Genomic DNA, 19295 nt, shown 5'->3' with positions numbered 1-19295 from the left:
AGTCCATGGGGTCCCAGAGAGTCAGACACAACTGAGCGACTGAACGACAAACACAAAGAGTAGTGACTGTACAGCACAGAGAATATAGCCAATATTTTATAATAACCATAAATGGAGCATAATCTATAAAAACTTGAATCACCATCTTGTATATCTGAAACTAATATATTATTGTAAGTCAACCATACCTCAAGGAAAAAAAAAAAAAAAGGAGGTGACATGAAAATATTTCCTGCTTCAAAGTATCACGGAGGTTATCTTCATACTTCACAGCTTCTGTGGCGAGGTTTCCTGCCCTCTGTTCCTACTGACAAAATGCTGGAGCAAGTGCTGCAGGAAATTAGATCAGGGATTGTGTGAGAGCCAAGAGCCAGCTTATAGGACTGCTCTGAAGATGGCTCACTAACCCAACTTGACCTTCTTTGCTTATTTTTTAAAATTAATTTGTATTGGAGTATAGTTGATTTACAATGTTGTGTTAGTTTCACATATATAGCAAACTGATTCATATACATATATCCACTCTTTTTTAGATTCTTTTCCCATATAGGCCATTACAGAGTATTCAGTAGAGTTCCCTGGGCTATATACAATATATACTTTTATTTTATATATAGTAATAAATGGCAACCCACTCCAGTATTCTTGCCTAGAGAATCCCATGGATGGAGAAGCTTGGTGGGCTACAGTCCACGGGTCGCAAAGAGTCAGATACGACTGAGGGACTTCACTTTCACTTTCACTTTAATGTGCATATATCATTCCTGATCTCTCAGTTTATCTCTTCCCTGCATGACCTTCTTTGCTTAGAGCAATTCAAAGTGAGTGAGACAAAGAGATGTCTGAGAGTCTATAGCCCAGGAGAGGAATGGTGAAGAGGCCAAACCACTCTCCTGGTTTCTTCATGTATATTCCTGAAGCACAGGGATTAAGAACTTGATCTCTGAAATTAGAGAGACTAGGTTTTAATCCAAGTGTGACTTCTTCCTGGCTGTATAATCTTGAGTAAATTACTTTCTTTTTTCTGAGCCTCAGTTTTCTCATTAAAAAAAAAAAAAATGAGACAGTACCAATCTTACAGGGTTGTTTTGAGGATTAAATAAGATCGTGGATGTAAGATGCTTGGCACCATGCTAGTGAAACATAAACTAAGATCTGAAGGACAGTAACGTAGCAGGAAATCAAGAATATATTTACTTCTACATATATATAAACACACGCACACAGACATCTATGTGTGGGTGTGTGTGTGTGTGTATTGTGGGGTGGGTGCCTAACTAGAGATTCAACTTTGGCATTATTTCTTATTTAGGGAGCCACCTTGCCAACTATTTTACAGTACAGTTGTCCCTAGGTATCCGCAGTGGATTGGTTCTAGGACTTGCCCCAATACCAAAATTCACAGACGCTCAAAGTCCTACAATTGGCCCTTGATATCCCCGAGTTTCAAATCTGTGGCTTCAACCAACCTTGGATCATAAACATGGAACCCACAGCTGCGGAGAGCCAGCTGGATACTGAAGCACAAAAAACCTCTTTGAAGGCAGCAGTGTAGATGCTGTAGGGTAAGTGAAGTGGTTACCAACCACAGACCCTGGGTTCCACCCACTAGCTCTGTGACCCTGGACAAGTTATTTAAAGTCCCCTGGGCTTGGGACTTTCCTGGTGGTCCAGTGGTTAAGAATCCGCCTTTCAGTGCAGAGGATGTGGGTTCAACCCCTGGTCGGGGAACTAAGTGCCCAGGGGCAACTCCACCCATTTGCTGCAACTAGTGAGCTTATGTGCTCTAGAGCCCAGGCACCATAGTTCGAGAAAGCCCTCGATCTGTTGAAGACTCAACGCAGCCAAAATAAATAAATAAATAGTCTCCTGGCCTCAGTTTCTTCATCTGTAAAATAGAGATGATAAAAATACCTACTTACAGTGTTGCTGGGAAGATAAAATGAGATCAAAGAAGTTAATAGGTGTCATGCACTTAGAACAGTGCCTGGTGCATAATACTTGCACAAAAAAAGAATGTATGCATGCTAAGTCGCTTCAGTCATGTCTGACTCTTTGCAGCCCGTGGACTGTAGCCCACCCAGTTCCTCTGTCCATAGGATTCTCCAGGCAATAATATTGGAGTGGGTTGCTATGTCCACCTCCAGGGGATCTTCCTGAATCAGGGATTGAACCAGCATCTCCTGTAGCTCCTGCATTGCAAGCAGATTCTTTACCACTGAGCCACTGGGGAAGCCTTCACAAAAAAAGAATACTTGTCCCAAATACTTGTCAAAAAAAGAAAATGAAAAAAATCACTTGGGGCAGTCCCCCTTAGAAGGGTAGATGCGTGATGAATAGCACCAATTTCCCCGAGGAAAGTATTTAACAAGATCTTTGTGTTCTGAGAGTTGAAAAATAATAGTCTTTGTGTAATGAGCCCACTCCTAGGCAAGGGTCACATGTGAGGAAGGGAGGAAGCTGTTGGTTCTAGACCTGTGAGGGGGTTTGACCCAGAAGCAGTCCTACTGCAGGGCTCTTGAAGTCAGTTTATGCCTTGAGACTGGTTGAACATGAACTAGAATGGCTATAACCCTGAGTGCAAGGCCAAGATCCCTCTGTTCATGAGACTGGCATCACCTTGGATGAACAGCATCCCCAGGACTGTGCAGGACAAGACATCACGAGGCAGAAAGAAGTAATAACAGTTGTGAGTTGACCAAACGCATTTCCTCTGTGCTTGGCATCTGGTGAACTCTTGAGACTGAATCAATCCTGGAGTTCCTGGACAATTCTAGAAGAAGAAACCTTGCAGAGGAGGGGCTGGTCCGCCTATTAATGAGTTAGATTGTTTTAAAGTGTACTTGGACTTTCCTGGTGGTCCGGTGGTTAAGAATCCACCTGCCAATGCAGACGACGTGGGTTCGATCCCTGGTCAGGGAAGATCCTACATACCATGGGGCAGCTAAGCCTGTGCACCACAACTACTGAGCCTGAGTGCTCTAGAGCCCAGGCTCTGCAACAAGAGAAGCCATCACAGTAAAATGTGTTCAGGACTTAATGCATCAATTCAGTTCAGTTCAGTCGCTCAGTCGTGTCCGACTCTTTGCGACCCTATGAATCGCAGCACTCCAGGCCTCCCTGTCCATCACCATCTCCGGGAGTTCACTCAGATTCATGTCCATCGAGTCAGTGATGCCATCCAGCCATCTCATCCTCCGTCGTCCCCTTATCCTCCTGCCCCCGATCCCTCCCAGCATCAGAGTCTTTTCCAATGAGCCAACTCTTCTCATGAGGTGGCCAAAGTACTGGAGTTTTAGCTTCAGCACCAGTCCTTCTAAAGAAATCCCAGGGTTGATCTCCTTCAGAATGGACAAGTTGGGTTTCCTTGCAGTCCAAGGGACCCTCAAGAGTCTTCTCCAACACCACAGTTCAAAAGCATCCATTCTTTGGCGCTCAGCTTTCTTCACAGTCCAACTCTTACATCCATACATGACCACTGGAAAAACCATAGCCTTGACTAGACGGACCTTTGTTGGCAAAGAAATGTCTCTGCTTTTCAATATGCTATCTAGGTTGGTCATAACTTTCTTTCCAAGCAGTAAGCGTCTTTTAATTTCATAGGTATGACTGAATGACAACACAAAGAGGTTGGGCTTCCCTGGTGGCTCAGAAGGTAAAGAATCTGCCTGCAATGCAGGAGACTTGGGTTTGATCCCTGGGTCAGGAAGATCCCCTATAGGAGGAAATGGCAACCCATGCCAGTATTCTTGCCTGGAGAATTCCATGGACAGAGATCCTGGCAGGCTATAGTCCATGGAGTCGCAGAGTCATACACATCTGAGTGACTAACTTAGACACACACACACACACACACACACACACACACACACACATAAGACTGGGCGGTTTGAATAACATTGGTAGGCTCTGAGCTATAGGGATGGTCTTCAGTTGTCTAGTACCTGGGCCAGGGATGATTTAGGTCAGGGCAGATACTAGCCTGGTGCATGAAAGTTAGATAAAGAACTGATCGGGGAGCAGGCTCTGGATTGGCTGGTTGGCCAATGGAAGGCCTTCTCCCAGGCAAGCAGTTTTCTACCTGTAGAAATTAACTAGCCCTGGGAGGAGCCAGTCTCTCCAGGACTAGCGAGGCCATAACATGTCAAAGCATCATAAGACACAGAAAATAAAAATGTGATTAATACCTAGGTGAGAGGTTATTAAGGAAAAAATAAAGACTGTCAGGACCATACTTGGGGCTTCCGTGGTAGTTCAGGGGTAAAGGATCAGCCTGCCTATGCAGGAGACTCAGATCCCATCTCTGGGTCAGGAAGATCCCCTGGAGGAGGAAGTGGCAAACCACTTTGGTATTCTTGCCTGAGAAATCCCATGGACAGAGCAGCCTGATGGGCTGCCATCCATGGGGTCAAAGAGTCAGACATGGTGAGCATGCACCCACACACAAGGGGCTGTTAAAGAAAAATGGAGACTATTATGACCATATTTAAACTGAACTTCTTCATACTGTTGCTTCATTGCTTTCATTATGATTTTGAAAGTCAACGTGAGTGATTCTCTGGTTCCCCAAACCGGAAAGAAACCAGCAGAAAAAAAAGAAATACTTACCCAAATATCCTTCCCTCGATTCTACTGTCAGTTGTTCATTCCCAACAAATGTGCTGCTCTGCAGGTCTGCCTTCAGGTCGAGAAAGCCCCCAGCCCAGTCCTTGGCTCCAACGGCCCCCACAACGCCATGGCCCTGCCAAGAGTGGCAGACGAGCGGGATCAGCTTCATTCTCACCACTTTCCTCTGCTTGTTGCCCCAGGCCCGTCACTCACCTCACTGAGGTCCGCACTGATCCCGCTGGAGGACAGCTCCATGTTGAAGGATGTCAGGTCCTGTTTGCTTGTGCCTGAGGGATGAAGTAGGGAGAATGGGTTGAATCCCAAGGAGCAGTGATGCTCATGAAAGGACTGAGAAAAAAATCACACAGCATCTGCCCATAGGCAAGGTAGAAGGAGCATGAACTTTTGGGGGGGCTGCGTCACACAGTTTATGGGATTTTAGTTCCCCCACCAGGGGTCGACCCTGGGGCCCTAGCAGGGAGGGCACCAAGTCCTAAACACTGGACCATCAGGGAATTCCCAAAAGCATGGACTTTAGAGTCAGACGGGGAAGCCACTTATGCCCTGAGTGTCCCCTGAGACTCCATGGGACCCAAATGTGGATATTCTGTTATCCAACTCAGCACATCTAAGAGGCAGCTCTTGATTTCTGTTTCTCCTCAGGCTTCCCCTCTTCAATGAAGGCCACTCCCATCCACCTAGCGACTCATGCTAAAAGCCAGGAATCAACCTTGATTCTTCCCTTTTCTTTCGTTCTGTTTAATTTCTTTTTGGCCATGCCTCAAGGCAAGTGGGATCTTAGTTCCCTGACCAGGCATCTAACCCACATCCCCTGCAGTGGAAGCACAGAGCCCTTACTACTGGACTGCCAGGGAACCCCCTTGGACTTCATTTTTTCCTTTTTCTATGCCTCTTTCCACAGAGCAAGTTAACTCTTTTTTTGAAAAATGTGTATCAGATCCCATCTTTCACTTTCTTAAAGCCTTTCACAACTTCGCATTGGTCTGAAGACTAAAATTCAAACTCCTTATGAGGAACTGGGAGGCCTTGCCTTCCTCTCCAGCCTTTTCTCTCCCTTACTCCCCACATTCATTACACCGACCTTTTCCCCTGTTCCTCCATGTCCATCCCTGCCCCATCTCTGGGCCTTTGCACTTGACCTTATCTCTGACTATAATCCTCTTTGTCTACTCTCCTCCCATAACTGTCTGATTCTCATCTTTCACGCCTCAGCTCAAAAGTCATCTCTGAGTGAATTTTATCTCAATTAAAAAAAAAAAAAAGGCATCTCATGAGAGTTCCCTGGTGGCTTAGTGGTTAGGATTCCAGGCTTTCAATCTGTGACCTGAGTCCAACCTCTGGTCGAGGAACTGAGATCCCAAAAGCTGGTCAGTGTGGCCACAAAAAAATTCTGCATCTCAGAAAGGCCTTCCTTAAAAAGATTCCTTAACATGGCTTCTTCCAGTTAAACCTGTATTATCTCTTTATTCATTTACTTTACAGTACCTATCACAATCTTGAAACATCCTGCTTCAATCCAGTTGCTCAGTTGTGTCCAACTCTTTGTGACCCCATGGACTGTAGCACTCCAGGCTTTCCTGTCCATCACCAACTCCTGGAGCTTGCTCAAATTCATGTCCATCGAGTCAGTGATGCCATCCAGCCATCTCATCCTCGGTCGTCCCCTTCTCCTCCTGCCTTTAATTTTCCCAGCATCAGGGTCTTTTCAAATGAGTCAGTTCTTCAAATCAGGTGGCCAAAGTATTGGAGTTTCAGCTTCAGCATTAGTTCTTCCAATGAATATCCAGGACTGATTTCCTTTAGGATGGAATTGTTTGATCTTCTTGCAGTCCAAGGGACTCTCAAGAGTCTTCTCTAACACCACAGTTCAAAAGCATCAACTCTTCAGCACTCAGCTTTCTTTATATCCAACTCTCACATCCATACATGACTACTGCAAAAACCATAGCTTTGACTACATAGACCTTTGTAGGCAAAGTAATGTCTCTGCTTTTTAATATGCTGTCTAGTTTGGTCACAGCTTTTCTTCCAAGGAGCAAGCGTCTTTTAATTTCATGGCTGAAGTTACCAACAGCAGTGATTTTGGAGCGCCCCCAAAATAAAGTCTCTGTTTCCACTGTTTTCCTGTCTTACTATCTTTCTTTGTATTTATTTGGTTTTGGCTGTGCTGGGTCTTAAGGGCTTTCTCTAGTTGCCACAAATGGGCTTCTCATTACAGTGGCCTCTTCTGTTACAGAGCTCAGGCTCTAGAGTGCTTGGACTCCATGGGTGCAGCCCCTGTGGGATCCTACTGGATGAGGGATCACATACATGTCCCCTGCATTGGCAGGAGGACTTTCAACCACTGGACCAGCAGGAAAGCCCCTTATCTTTCTTTATTCAACCTGAACATGAGTTCTATGTTGACACTATCCCTGAGAGTCGGATTCACAGTGTCTGCTCCATAGTTGCTGCCAGCATTAATCAGTAAGATGAAAATAATTACCACCAGCCTGGCAAGGATACTAAGAATGGATTCAGTGATATAGATAAAGGGCCTGTGACCTGTAAGTTTTTAAGAACCATAGCCATTATTATGAAGATGTGTTCATGCACTGAAGAAATATTTACAGTCACTAAATACTTGGTGCCAGGAACACAGTGGTGGAAAATCAGGCACCATGCATACCGAGATAGACATCTCAGTATAGTGTGGGAGACAGACATCTAATAGAGAGTTCTTTCTCTTTTTCAATTTTTTTCAGTCCAAGTTTTTGTTTGTTTTAAATTTTTATTTATTTATTTGGCTACACCAGGTGTTAGCTATGGCATGCAAACTCTCAGCTGCAGCATGAAGAAGTGAAATCGCTCAGTCGTGTCTGACTCTTTGCGACCCCATGGACTGTAGCCTACCAGGCTCCTCTGTCCATGGGATTTTCCAGGCAGTAGTACTGAGTGGCTTGCCATTTCTTTCTCCAGGGGATCTTCCCGACCCAGGGATGGAACCCGGGTCTCCTGCATTGTAGACAGACGCTTAACCGTCTGAGCCACCAGCTGCAGCATATTCCCTTATTAAACCTGGGCCCCCTGCATTGGAAGCACAGAGTTTAAGCCACTGGACCCCCAGGGAAGTTCCTATTTGTTTGTTTTTTAATTGAATTATGATCGATGTACCTTCTCCAGTGATTTTCCAATGTATTCTTTTTTTTTTTTTTAATGTATTTATTTATTTTCGGCTGTGCTGGGTCTTCATTGCTGTGCAGGCTTTCTCTAGTTGTGATGCTTCTCACTGCAGTGGCTTCTCTTGTTGCAAAGCTTGGGCTCTTGGGTGCTTAGGTTTCAGTAGTTGTGGCTGCCAGGCTCTAGAGCACTGGTTCAATAATTGTGGTGCATGGGCTTAGTTGCTCTGTGGTATGTGGGATCTTCCCAGACCAGGGATCAAACCTGTCTCCTGCATTGGCAAGCAGATTCTTTACCACTGAGCCATCAGGAAAGCCCTCAATATATTCATGACTCCACGGCTAGAATTAACAAACTTGAACTTCCCTGACCAGACATCAAACTTATGCCTCCTGCAGTGGAAGCTTGGGGTCTTAAGCACTGGACCCCCTAGGGAAATCCTAATAGGGAGTTCTAATACAATGTATATCCTAGCGGTGTGATGGGAAACAAACACAGTGGTTAAAGCAGCACACAGGATCCCAGACTTGGGATCAACAAGGAAGTATCAGAGAGGATGACATCTAAACTGTGATCTGAAGGATGAGTAAGGGCTGGGAGGATAGAGGATAAGAGCTATGACTCACTTAGAGCCTACAAACTACCAAGCACTTTCTAAACAGTCATTAAGGCTTGAACTGCGTACCTTAAAGAAAATATACTGAAGTCTTAACCCCTTGTACCTTAGAACGTGACCATATTTGAAAACAGGGTCTTTACAGAGGTAATCAAGTTAACAACTTACTGACCAGAGTCATGGTTATACGTCTTTTGTTACTCGGATGTTATTGATAAGAGTGTTTCAATATTCCCTTATATAACAAATTGCCAGCCACAGGCATTAGCTTATGATGTGTTTAAACGAGGTCATTAGAGTGGGCCCTGATCCAATATGACTGGTGTCCTTATTAAAGGGGCAATTTGGACACAGAAGGACAGACACACAGAAAAGATAATGGCAGACACACAGGGAAAAGACAGCCAGGCAACCAAAATGATGTAGCTACAAGACAAGGAATGCCAAGGAATGTTAGCAAACGCTGAAGTTAGAAGAGGTGGGAGGGACTTCCCTGATGGTCCAGTGGCTAAGACTCCACCCTCCCAATGCAAGGGGACTGAGTCAGGGGACTAGATGCCACATGTTGCAACAAAAGATCCTGTGTGCCCCGATGAAGATCAGAGATACTGTGTGCCTCAACTAAGATCCAGCACAGCCAAATTAATTAATTATTCACTTTTTTTTTTTTTTTAAAGAAAGAGGCAGGGAAGGATTCTCTCCAAAACCATCCCAAGGAGCATGGCCCTGTCAAGCTTTTGAGTATTGATTTCTAGGCTCCAGAACTGTAAGACAACCCATTTCTCTTGCTTTAAGCCCCCTCATATTTGGTACTTTGTTACAGTAGCCCTAGGAAATGAATACAGTGGTTAAACCTTACCACCTTCTGAGACAGCTATTACGATTCCTGTTTGACAGAGCAACGAGCCTCAGAGAGGGAACGTGACCTGCCTGAGGTCACACAACACAGGCAGAGTTAATTCTGCTTGGTCCCATTATATATAACACATTGCCTCTTCACATGATGTGAACACCAAGGCTGTGTCCTAAGTGAAGGGGCTTCCTGAGGGAATCACGTACCTTTCAGCAGACTAGGCTACTTGGGGAAATACTCTCCTGTCTGACAACTACAACCAAACTTCTCTTATTCTGGGGCAAGAAAGAGGGCCTATGGGCTCCTTGCACTCAGCCCCTCCCTGCTTGCTCTCAAATAATTTAAAGCCCAGGTTAAATGACAACGAGGGAGCTGAGTTATGGAAACAATTATAGTCATTCTACAGAACACAGCTGACACCAATAAGACATAGGTCAGCTTGGAGCCCCGTCCTGGACCAGGCCGAGCTTCAAGAGGAAGACAGAACTTCAGAGGAAAATAGAGGCTGCTCCTATATCACCCTCCCCTAAGTTCCTACCTGAGGTCTTTTATCCAGAGAACTCTTAGCACAGTGACACATGCTTTGTAAGCGCTCGTGATTATTATTCCGCATGCCTCAAATCTAACGTCCTAGGTGAGGTTCTTTATACACCCCCAAAACCTCTCTCCCAGGGCCTGCCACTCACCCTCAATGACATAGATCTTTTTCTGCAGCTCGGTGAATAGGTCTTTCAGCTTCTCAAATGTGTCCAGGATCTTTACAAACTCCTCCACGGGTTTGGAGGCAAACTGATGGAGCGCCTCCTGACTTTCTTTGGTCTTAAAGTTCTTTCCAATCTGGAAGAAATGAAGAGTGAAGAGCTGGCATCTCCAAACTTGCAGAACAATTTTCTACTATTTTCACAAGACCCTGGCCCCGGGGAGAAAGGGAGTGGGGTTCAAGAATAGGAGAGGGAAGACGGGTCCTAAGAAGTAGCAGGGACCTGGGGCCTGTACCCCAATGATGTAGCGGATGATGTCTTTGGCCGCATCAATGTTCTGTTCGTCGGTGGCTTCCCCATCAGTGATGATGATAAGCACTTTGGTGGCATCTGGGCGGGCTCCCAGCTCTTGCCGGAACACTTCTTTCCTGTATCCAGGAAGAGGGGGATGTAAGAGACTCCCTGCCAGATCCTCTGAAGCTCTGCCTCACCATGCTTATTAAGTCACTGCCCTGCTAATGATGACAAACCCCTCTTCACAATTACCAGGCAGCTATTTCCAGCCCTCAAAAGCTCTCTTCTGAGCCTCCTTCCTCAGCCCAGATCGCCATATCTCTCCTTCTGGACCAGTGGTCTTCAACAGAATTCTAGGTAGCCACGAGGTTGTCCCAGAGACCGTGGGCAGTGAGGGGAGACTCTGGGCTTCCTACTCTCCATTTCAACCATATGGCAACTACCCTTCAATCAGTTAGATATGCTGGTGATCTAGGTGAGATTCCAGGGGAAGGATGGGTTCCATAGCCAAAGAGAACTGGAAAGGCACTCTTCTAGAGAAAGCTCATTCAACACCACCTCTGCCTCCCCAATCATCTCCAGGCTGCCTGTACATCTCTGCAATGGCAAGTTTCCTAGGGAATCAAAGAGGCTTGTTTTCACATCAATTTTCCCCCACAAATCATGAGCTCCCCGAGGAAAGAGCCATGTTTGATTTGCTGCTGTATCTCTGGGTTCTGACTCGAGTAGGTGCTCAGTCATGTGACAGAAGAGAAAGAGGGGAGGGCTAAATTCTGGACAGGTCCAGGCTGCAAATTCCAGGAGCCCACAGCCTCCTTCTGAAGCAAGACGGGCTGCCCACCACTTCCCCTGGGACAGCCACTCTATCTGAACCATCCTTCTCTCCTCACCCCACAGCTAACCAACTGCTGCTGCTAAGTCACTTCAGTCGTGTCCGACTCTGTGTGACCCCATAGACGGCAGCCCACCAGGCTCCCCCATCCCTGGGATTCTCCTGGCAAGAACAACTGGAGTGGGTTGCCATTTCCTTCTCCAATGCATGACAGTGAAAAGTGAAAGTGAAGTCGCTCAGTTGTGTCCGACCCTCAGCGACCCCATGGACTGCAACCCACCAGGCTCCTCTGTCCATGGGATTTTCCAGGCAGGAGTACTGGAGTGGGGTGCCATTGCCTTCTCTGCAGCTAACCAAAGATGGACAATTTATCCAAGAGTGGCCATCCCACCATCGCTGACTTAGGGCATGATCTGCTTTGGGCACAGAAGCTGAAAGTCACCTGGAGAGGCCACAGTGTGAGGTGAAGAGATAACGAGGGGAGAATGGGAGAGCTATTAACACTCGGAAGCTGCCAAGGACAGAAGAATCTGATGGGTGGGCCGGGTCAAAACCACTTGCTGCCAATATCTCTGGTTCTATCTCGGATGCAACTGTTTCCCTAGCTTCCATCCACCTGAACACAGTTTATCATGGATCCTGTTCAAGGATTCCCACCCTGGCTTAAGCCACCGTCGTCTCTCTTCTAGATTGTTCAATAGCCTGCAAACTGGCCTCCCTGCTTCCACCCTTGCCCTTCCCACAGTCTGATCACAACTCTGCAGCTGGAGGGATCCTTTTAAAAACATAAGTCAGATTATCACTCCTCTGTCCAAAATCACCAATGAGAGACTTCCCTGGTGGTCAGGTGGCCTATACTCTAGGCTCCCAGTGCAGGGGGCCCAGGTTTGATCCCTGGTCAGGGAACTAGATCCTACATGCAGAAACTGAGACGTGACACAGCCTAAAATAAATAAATATTTTTTTTAAAAAAGGTTGTGAGAGTGACATTGAAACATATACATTACTATATGTTAAAAAAAAATGGCTACTAGGAAGTTGCTGTATAACTCAGGGAGCTCAGCCCATTGCTCTGTGAGGACCTAGAGAGGTGGGATGAGGTGGAGGGTGGGAGTGAGATTCAAGAGGGAGGGACATATGTATACTTATGGCTGATTCACGTTGCTGTATGGCAGGAACCAACATGACATTGTGAAACAATTATCATTCAACTAAAAATAAATCAATGAAAGGACCTGAACTAAAATAGCTCCCCTTGAATTCTTACAATAACCTGTCCCTTGCTAGATCTACCTGTTGAGTTCCTACACCTTGCAACCTGAAGAAGCTAGTAATACCCAGGACAACCGATGGATGGGATCTTTCACAAAAGGGAACTCACGCAACATAGTTGATGGCACCAAAGGTGTTGGTCAACAAACGCATGTGTTTGACTCCAGCCAACAGAGCGTCAGGGTCCTTCTGTCTATTGTAATCCAAGAAAGTAAATTCTGTTTTGAAATCTGTAGAAAACTGAACAGCCGCAAACTAGAAAAAAGAAGGAAGACATGAAGCTCTTTACACAGCCCTTCCCACTTGTCTGCTCCAATCTCAACTTCTTATCCAAGACCTGGGCAACCCAACTCCACATTCTTGCCTCAAATCATTCTTTTGAAAATGAGGCTGTATAAAAGAAGAAGAAGGAATGAGGTCGTATATAAACAAACACAGAAATAAATACATTTCAAATCCCTTATAGAATGCTGTCTGCTGGGCTCTGGTTCTCTGGGTTTGCCCACCTCACCAACAGGAGATGGTTCCTAGCAGCCATATTTCTGCTGAGTATGAATATGACCCTGCTAAATTGGGTACAACTGGCTGGGCCGAAGTTGGCCACTGGACTGAGGTGAGGCCAGTCAAAATCTTCCCTGTGTGAAACTGGAATTTACAGAGGGAGGGGTTGCTTGAGAAGATGATTAAAAAAATTTAAAAAACCCAACAGCCCTCCTGCAACTTGAACATGTGAACTTGGGCACTTTCTACCAGCCCATGTGATCTAAAGAAGCTGAGAGCCAGTCTGCAGAGAGAAACGGAAAGAAAGAGAAGAGGGAAGCAAGAGGCAAAAAGAAACAGAAATACGAATTAGGGAGAATTCTGGAAGCAAAAGTCCAGTAATAGTCATGCCCTTAGGTTATAGAGACACATTGTATTAGTACTGGAATTTCCCTTTATGCCTTTAGGTAGCTATTGCCTACCGCCAGGAATCCTAACTACTATATTTACCTGGTAGGAAGAGTTGCTGAGTTTCTTCATCACATCCTTCATGAAGTCCACAATTTTCTCAAATTCATCTTGCTGCAAGCTCATTGAGCCATCAAACAGAAATACCAAGTCTACGTTGCCCTTTATACATTCTACAGAGGTCAGACACGGAGGGACTTGGTAAAGGGTCTCCAGGGGTTGGCCTCCCCATGCTTGTTCCCATGAAAGGGCAACCACTTGGAGGTATTGCTCCCCACTGGGCCCCCCACTCCTTACCCTGATAACCAGGGTACCCTTGTAGCACGGGACCCCTCAGATTCTCGTGGATGAGGTAACAGAGACCACTTAGATAGATGTTCTGGTCACATGTTCGAGACAGCCCAGGATCACAGGCCTGAAGGAAGCAAAGAGTTTCAAAAAGGTTGAGGCGGGCTTCCCTGGTGGCTCCATGTGGTAAAGAATCTGCTAACCAATGCAGGAGACATGGGTTCGATCCCTGATCCCGGGAGACCTCACATGCCTCAGAGTAACTAAGCCATGTGCCACAACAACTGAGCCTTTGTTCTAGAGCCCAGAAGCCGAAACTACTGAAGGCCATGTGTTGTAGAGCCTGTACTCTGCAACAAGAAAAGGTGCTGCAATGAAAAGCCTATATACTACAACTGGAGAGTAGCCCACTCAGCAATGAAGACTCAGCCCAGAAAAAAAAAAAATAATAATTAAATTATTAAAAAATGAAACGGGTTGGGGCTTCCTCTTGCTGTGTGTCTTTTGTGCATCATCAGCCAAGAACAAAAACCTTCACCACATCCTTCATGAAGTCCATAATTTTCTGAAATTCATCTTGCTGCAAGCTCCTTGAGCCATCAAACAGAAATACCAAGTCTACATTGCCTTTTAGCATCGTTATCCCTCGACTCTCATTCCTTATAACCAACTGGTTACCAAGGCAAGGTAATTCAGCCTCCAGGTCTTTTGTATCAGTCTCTTCATCCTCACTATCAATGCTATACCCCAATGGATGCTCGCTGCCTCCAGGATGAAATCTAAACTCGTTAGTTTGGCATTCATATTGTTTACAGTGGGCACTATTGTACATTTCCAGGCCCATCTGCTTCTATTCCCAATGACACATTCTGCGTTTACACCAAATCAAATGACTATTCCTAGAATCTTCAATGCTGCTTCCTTTTTGATGACTATCTTTCCTGCCAGACTGTAATTTTGAAAGGTCTGGATCATGTCATAGTCGTCTCTGTATCTCATTCCCCTTTCCCCCATCAGAACCCAGTACGGTGCCTGGTGTGTAATCATAGCTAAGTAACCAAACTCCAAGTTAATACTGGATAAATATTGGGTTGGCCAAAATGTTTGTTTGGGTTTTTCCATACTGAACCCAAAGGAACTTTTCAGCCAACCCTTTATTTCACTCACTTAACCTTCTGTCTCTCATACACCTGGGTCAGGATACTGCTGAGATGAATTGGGAAGAACAATGGACTTGTCTCAGATAGCAATCTGATTCAAATCCTGACTCTACCTCCTTAAAACTGTGTGATCTTGACAAAGGCTTTTAACCCCTTGGGTCCTGTTTCTTCCTGTGTAAAATGTGTATACTGATCCCTATCTCACCTCTGTCCTAAGGATTAGAAGAGATCACGCAGGGTTTCTCAAGCTTTAGGCATTTGTGTAGGAATTCACAATTTCTGCCATATGGGCATATCACACATACTATTATTTATTTAATATTTCATTTAATTAAGATTTATTTTTTTAAAACATTGAAGTACAGTTGATTTACAATGTTGTGTTAGTTTCTAGAGTACAGCAAAGTGATTTAGTTACACATATATATATGTACATTCTTTTTCATATTCTTTTCCATTATGGCTTATGACAAGATATTGAATATAGTTCCTTGTGTTATATAATAGGACATTGTTGGGAGAGAAGGGATAGGGGAGGAAAGGATTGGGAGTTAGAGATTAGCAAATGCAAACTATTATATATAGTTATCCTATATAATGTATGTTATACATAGGATAAACAGCAAGGTCCTACTGTATAACACAGGGAACAATATCCAATATCTTGTCATAAGCCATAATGGAAAAGAATATGAAAAAACATATGTATAACTGAGTCACTATGTTGTACGGCACAAATTAACACAACATTGTAAATCAACTAGACTTCAACAGAATTAAAAAGAAAAAAAAAAAACAAATCCAGGACTTTGTGGCTTAAAATCAACTCTGGGCATCGGGTCTCATGGTCTTAACGGACCAAAGGGGTAAGAAAAGGGATAGGGGGCTTCTCCTCCCTGTACAGCCTCTGAACCCAATTGTGAATACAATGTAGCAATTTTGCTGGCCCCGCACTCCCCTCCCTGGCCAGTTCTGAAACTCTTGTTTCTGATGACAAAGCAGCTATGTGCAATGGATAGAAATGTATTGTGAGTCTCTTGGTTCAGTAATAACTGGTTCATTTTTAACTTATTTATGCTGTAAGTTATTTTGCTTCCTTCTCCTGGACCTACTTCCAGTCCCATTTTGCATTACCTCTTGGGTTTTTGCTTTGTCTAAAAAAAAAAAAAATTTACTTTTTAAAACTTTAGCCTCATAAGCAATGCAATCCAAGAAATCATGAATTTGAGGGACTTGTATATTTTTTTCTAATAAACCATTAAATCAATGTATAACTATTAAAATGTTAAAGTCGTATACCACCATAAGTCATCTTGTGTATGAATGGTCACAGATATTTCACATTTGGGAAAAAAAACAACAACTGAGGTAGCTAAGGTCTTAAAAAGAGCTGATAGTTGGGTCTCAATAAATGCTAACTGAATCCAAATCTCTCTGGTGCCTTTAATCTTCCATAGGATCTTTTTTAAAAAATGGAGTATATTTGCTTTACAATGTTATGTTAATGTATGCTGTACAACGAAGTGTACGTATAGCGCCAGCTATACGTATACATGGACCTCTTGGACTTCCCACTTGGGCCCTTGGCCCTCCCTCCCAGTCCCCTCATCTCGCCCCTCGAGGTCATCACAGAGCACTGAGTTTAACTCCCTGTGCTATGCAAAAGCTACCCATTAGCTATCTATTTTACACATGACAGTGTATATGTGTCCATTCTAATCTCCCAATTTGTCCCACCCTCCCCTTTCCAACTGTGTCCGCACATCCGTTCTCTCCGTCTGCGTCTCTATTTCTGACCCGCAAATGGGTTCATTTATATCACTTCTCTAGATTCCACATACATGTGTTAATATATGATATTTGTTTTTCTCTTTCTGATTTACTTCACTCTGCATGCAGACTCTAGGTCCATCCACATCTCTACAAATGACCCAATTTCATTCCTTCTTATGGCTAAGAAATACTTCATTGTGTGGTTTCCCCAGTGGCTCAATGGTAAAGAATCCACCTGCAATGCAGGAGACTTGGGTTTGGTCCCTGGATCAGGAAGATCCCCTGGAAGAAGAAACGGCAACCCACTCCAGTATTCTTGCCTGGAGAATCCCATAAACAGAGAAGCCTGGTGGGCTACAGTCCATGGCGTCGCAAAGAGTTAGACACGACTTAGAGACTAAACAACAGCAATATTCCACTGTATATATGTACCACATTTTCTTCATTCATCTGTATAGGATCTTTAATTCACTTTTTTCTTTCTTTTGTCTCCCTTTCCTAGCAAAAGCTTCATAGGTACTGATATCACACTATACAAAAATCTTACCAAAAGGTTGCCACTTGTGGGGTCTGTTGCCAAGGTCATTCCCAAGTACTTGGAGGTATAGCTGGAACCTGTGGGCACCAGAAGATTCACCTGGAGAAACTTAGGCAACCCAGGTGTGATGGGGCCAGCCTCGACTTCCTGAGCACATTCCTCCCAAACCAGTTACTCACTCAGTGTGACTGGCAGGCAGTCTCCAGTTTCTGGCTGGCACTGATACAGGTTTCCCATCCTGTTCCCTTCATTTGGAGCTCCCACAACAACCCTGATGAGAAATTCCACCTGTGAGATGGAGTTGCCCAGGTCTTTGCCCAACCACTCTGACCTATTAAGGGGGTTCAGATCTCCCAAAAGGTTTCTGGAAGCAATTCAGCCACTCCCTATCCGGGTGGATGCTAAGCTCCCATCTCTTCCTTATTGGATCCCAGAAAAATAATCCAATATGCCAGAATTCTAGAAAGTTAAGGATCTTTCCCATTGACAGTACAGAAAAACAGGCCGAGAGAATGATCTGCCAGAATGTGACACTGTGGTTTCATTCAATCAGCAATCAATTCAAAAGTCACATATGGCTTACCTGCTATGTGCTATGTACTAGGGATGGAGAGGGGATTTGAGAGAGAAACAAAATCTCTGCCTTGAAGGAGTTCACTGTCTAGTTTGGGAGAGTCTGGAATTGAGAAAGTGTGGCTAAGCGTTTTAGGGGTTGTCATATGTATCCCCTTCTATTAGGCACTTATAGGGCTTTTTTTTCTTTTTTTTTTTTTTCACACCGCAATGTGGGATCTTAGTTCCCCAACCAGGGATTGAACTCTGCCCCTGAAGTGGAGGCCTGGGGTCCTAATCACTGGACCACCAGGGAAGTTCTGGGGCCCTTTAACGATGGATAGTTCTCATCCTACTATCAGATGGCCTTGCTTGGATCCCACCACAGACTCCTCGAAACAGAAAGGTCCTGGCCAGGGCAGAGAGGGCCTGCAGCAACAGCTCACCTGTTTCCCACCTGCAGAACACGGTACCCAAAATGCCTCCCGGCAAGTGGGAAGGAGAAGCTTTGCACGTGTCGCACATCCAGGTTGTAGCTCCAGGCTGGGGCTGAGACAAAAAGCGGGTCAGCCACTTCCGACCAGGGGCTCCTCCTTACCTCACAAGCCCCCACAGCGGCAGGCGCTGATTGGCTGCCAACCACAGCTCTTAGTGTGGTCAAGCCACCCACACCTGGGGCAGGACCAGAAGCTGCAGGACCTCCAACCTCTCCTGGGGGTCTGGACTGCAGGGCATATGGAAGCCGCGATTCCTACTACCCAGAGCTCTAAAGGGCGCACAACTTCTGACTGGCCTCTCAGCAAAGGAAGGATGAGAAGATGGTGGCGCCTAAGGGAGGAGCAATCTGAAGGGGCCACCTGTGGTGATGGGAATGCCGCAAGGGTTCGCAGCTCCTCACACACCCGCTTCTCCCTGGGACATGGGGCCCAGTCGCCCTGAAAACTCAGATCATTAGCCTCAGGCTTCCTCCCTGTGAAAGTTGGAGATCCCCTGACTCTGTGAGGCTGCCTCCTTGCTCAGGTAACACTCCCTAACTTCCCCCACCCCCATGCACCAGTCTCTGCCATAACCATTAGATCTCAAATTCCCCTATCACCTCCCCAACCTCAGTGATCCTTGGTGTCATCTGAAAGGCCCCAAACTGTCTTTTTTCAGCCCTGCTTTCCTTACAGGTCTTGGGCTTATTTCATACAACTTAAGGTGTCAGAGATGCAGGCCTCGTTTATTCAGATGAAGAAACTGAGCCCCAGAAGGGACTTGTCCAAGATGACAATGAGAGGTAGAACCATGCATAGAACCAGATCCTAGGCCAGATCTATGTGCACATTAACCATTCCCCCCAGAAAGCATGGCACCCCCCCCCCGCCCCCCCCCCGCCCAGTGTTCTTGCCTGGAGAATCCCATGGACAGAGGAGCCTGGTGGGCTACAGTCCATAGGGTCGCACAAACGTGCAAAAGTGAAGTCTCTAAGAAGTTGCGTCTGACTCTGTGACCCCATGGGCTGTAACCTACCAGTCTCCTCTGTCCATGGTATTTTCCAGGCAAGAGTACTGGAGTGGGTTGCCATTTCCTTCTCCAAGGTTCACATAAAGTTGGACACAATTGAAGCGACTTAGCACGCAGGCACATCCCCTTTTTCAGGGCCCCCTCCCCCATCTCTCACTGCTGTGACCTTTTTCT

General features: G+C 45.4%; 1 protein-coding gene across 3 annotated transcripts in view; it reads right to left on the bottom strand.

The window, feature by feature from the left end:
* ITGAL (integrin subunit alpha L) overlaps positions 1-19295 on the bottom strand; it is a 43145-nt gene that overhangs the window by 23170 nt on the left and 680 nt on the right. For all 3 annotated transcript variants that reach the window (XM_069570896.1, XM_069570897.1, XM_070289480.1), the window contains exons 2-11: positions 18062-18164; positions 17243-17334; positions 17073-17140; positions 13602-13719; positions 13347-13477; positions 12466-12611; positions 10254-10386; positions 9944-10094; positions 4822-4895; positions 4609-4741 (exon numbers count right to left, since the gene is read on the bottom strand). In XM_069570896.1, coding sequence (XP_069426997.1) covers positions 4609-4741; positions 4822-4895; positions 9944-10094; positions 10254-10386; positions 12466-12611; positions 13347-13477; positions 13602-13719; positions 17073-17140; positions 17243-17334; positions 18062-18164 — 1149 coding nt within the window. The remainder of the gene's footprint in view (positions 1-4608; positions 4742-4821; positions 4896-9943; positions 10095-10253; positions 10387-12465; positions 12612-13346; positions 13478-13601; positions 13720-17072; positions 17141-17242; positions 17335-18061; positions 18165-19295) is intronic.

This window comes from Ovis canadensis, chromosome 24, assembly GCF_042477335.2.
Source record: "Ovis canadensis isolate MfBH-ARS-UI-01 breed Bighorn chromosome 24, ARS-UI_OviCan_v2, whole genome shotgun sequence".
Taxonomy (NCBI): domain Eukaryota; kingdom Metazoa; phylum Chordata; class Mammalia; order Artiodactyla; family Bovidae; genus Ovis; species Ovis canadensis.
Note: the sequence above shows the minus strand (reverse complement) of the source record. Positions and strands in the feature narration are given on the sequence as shown.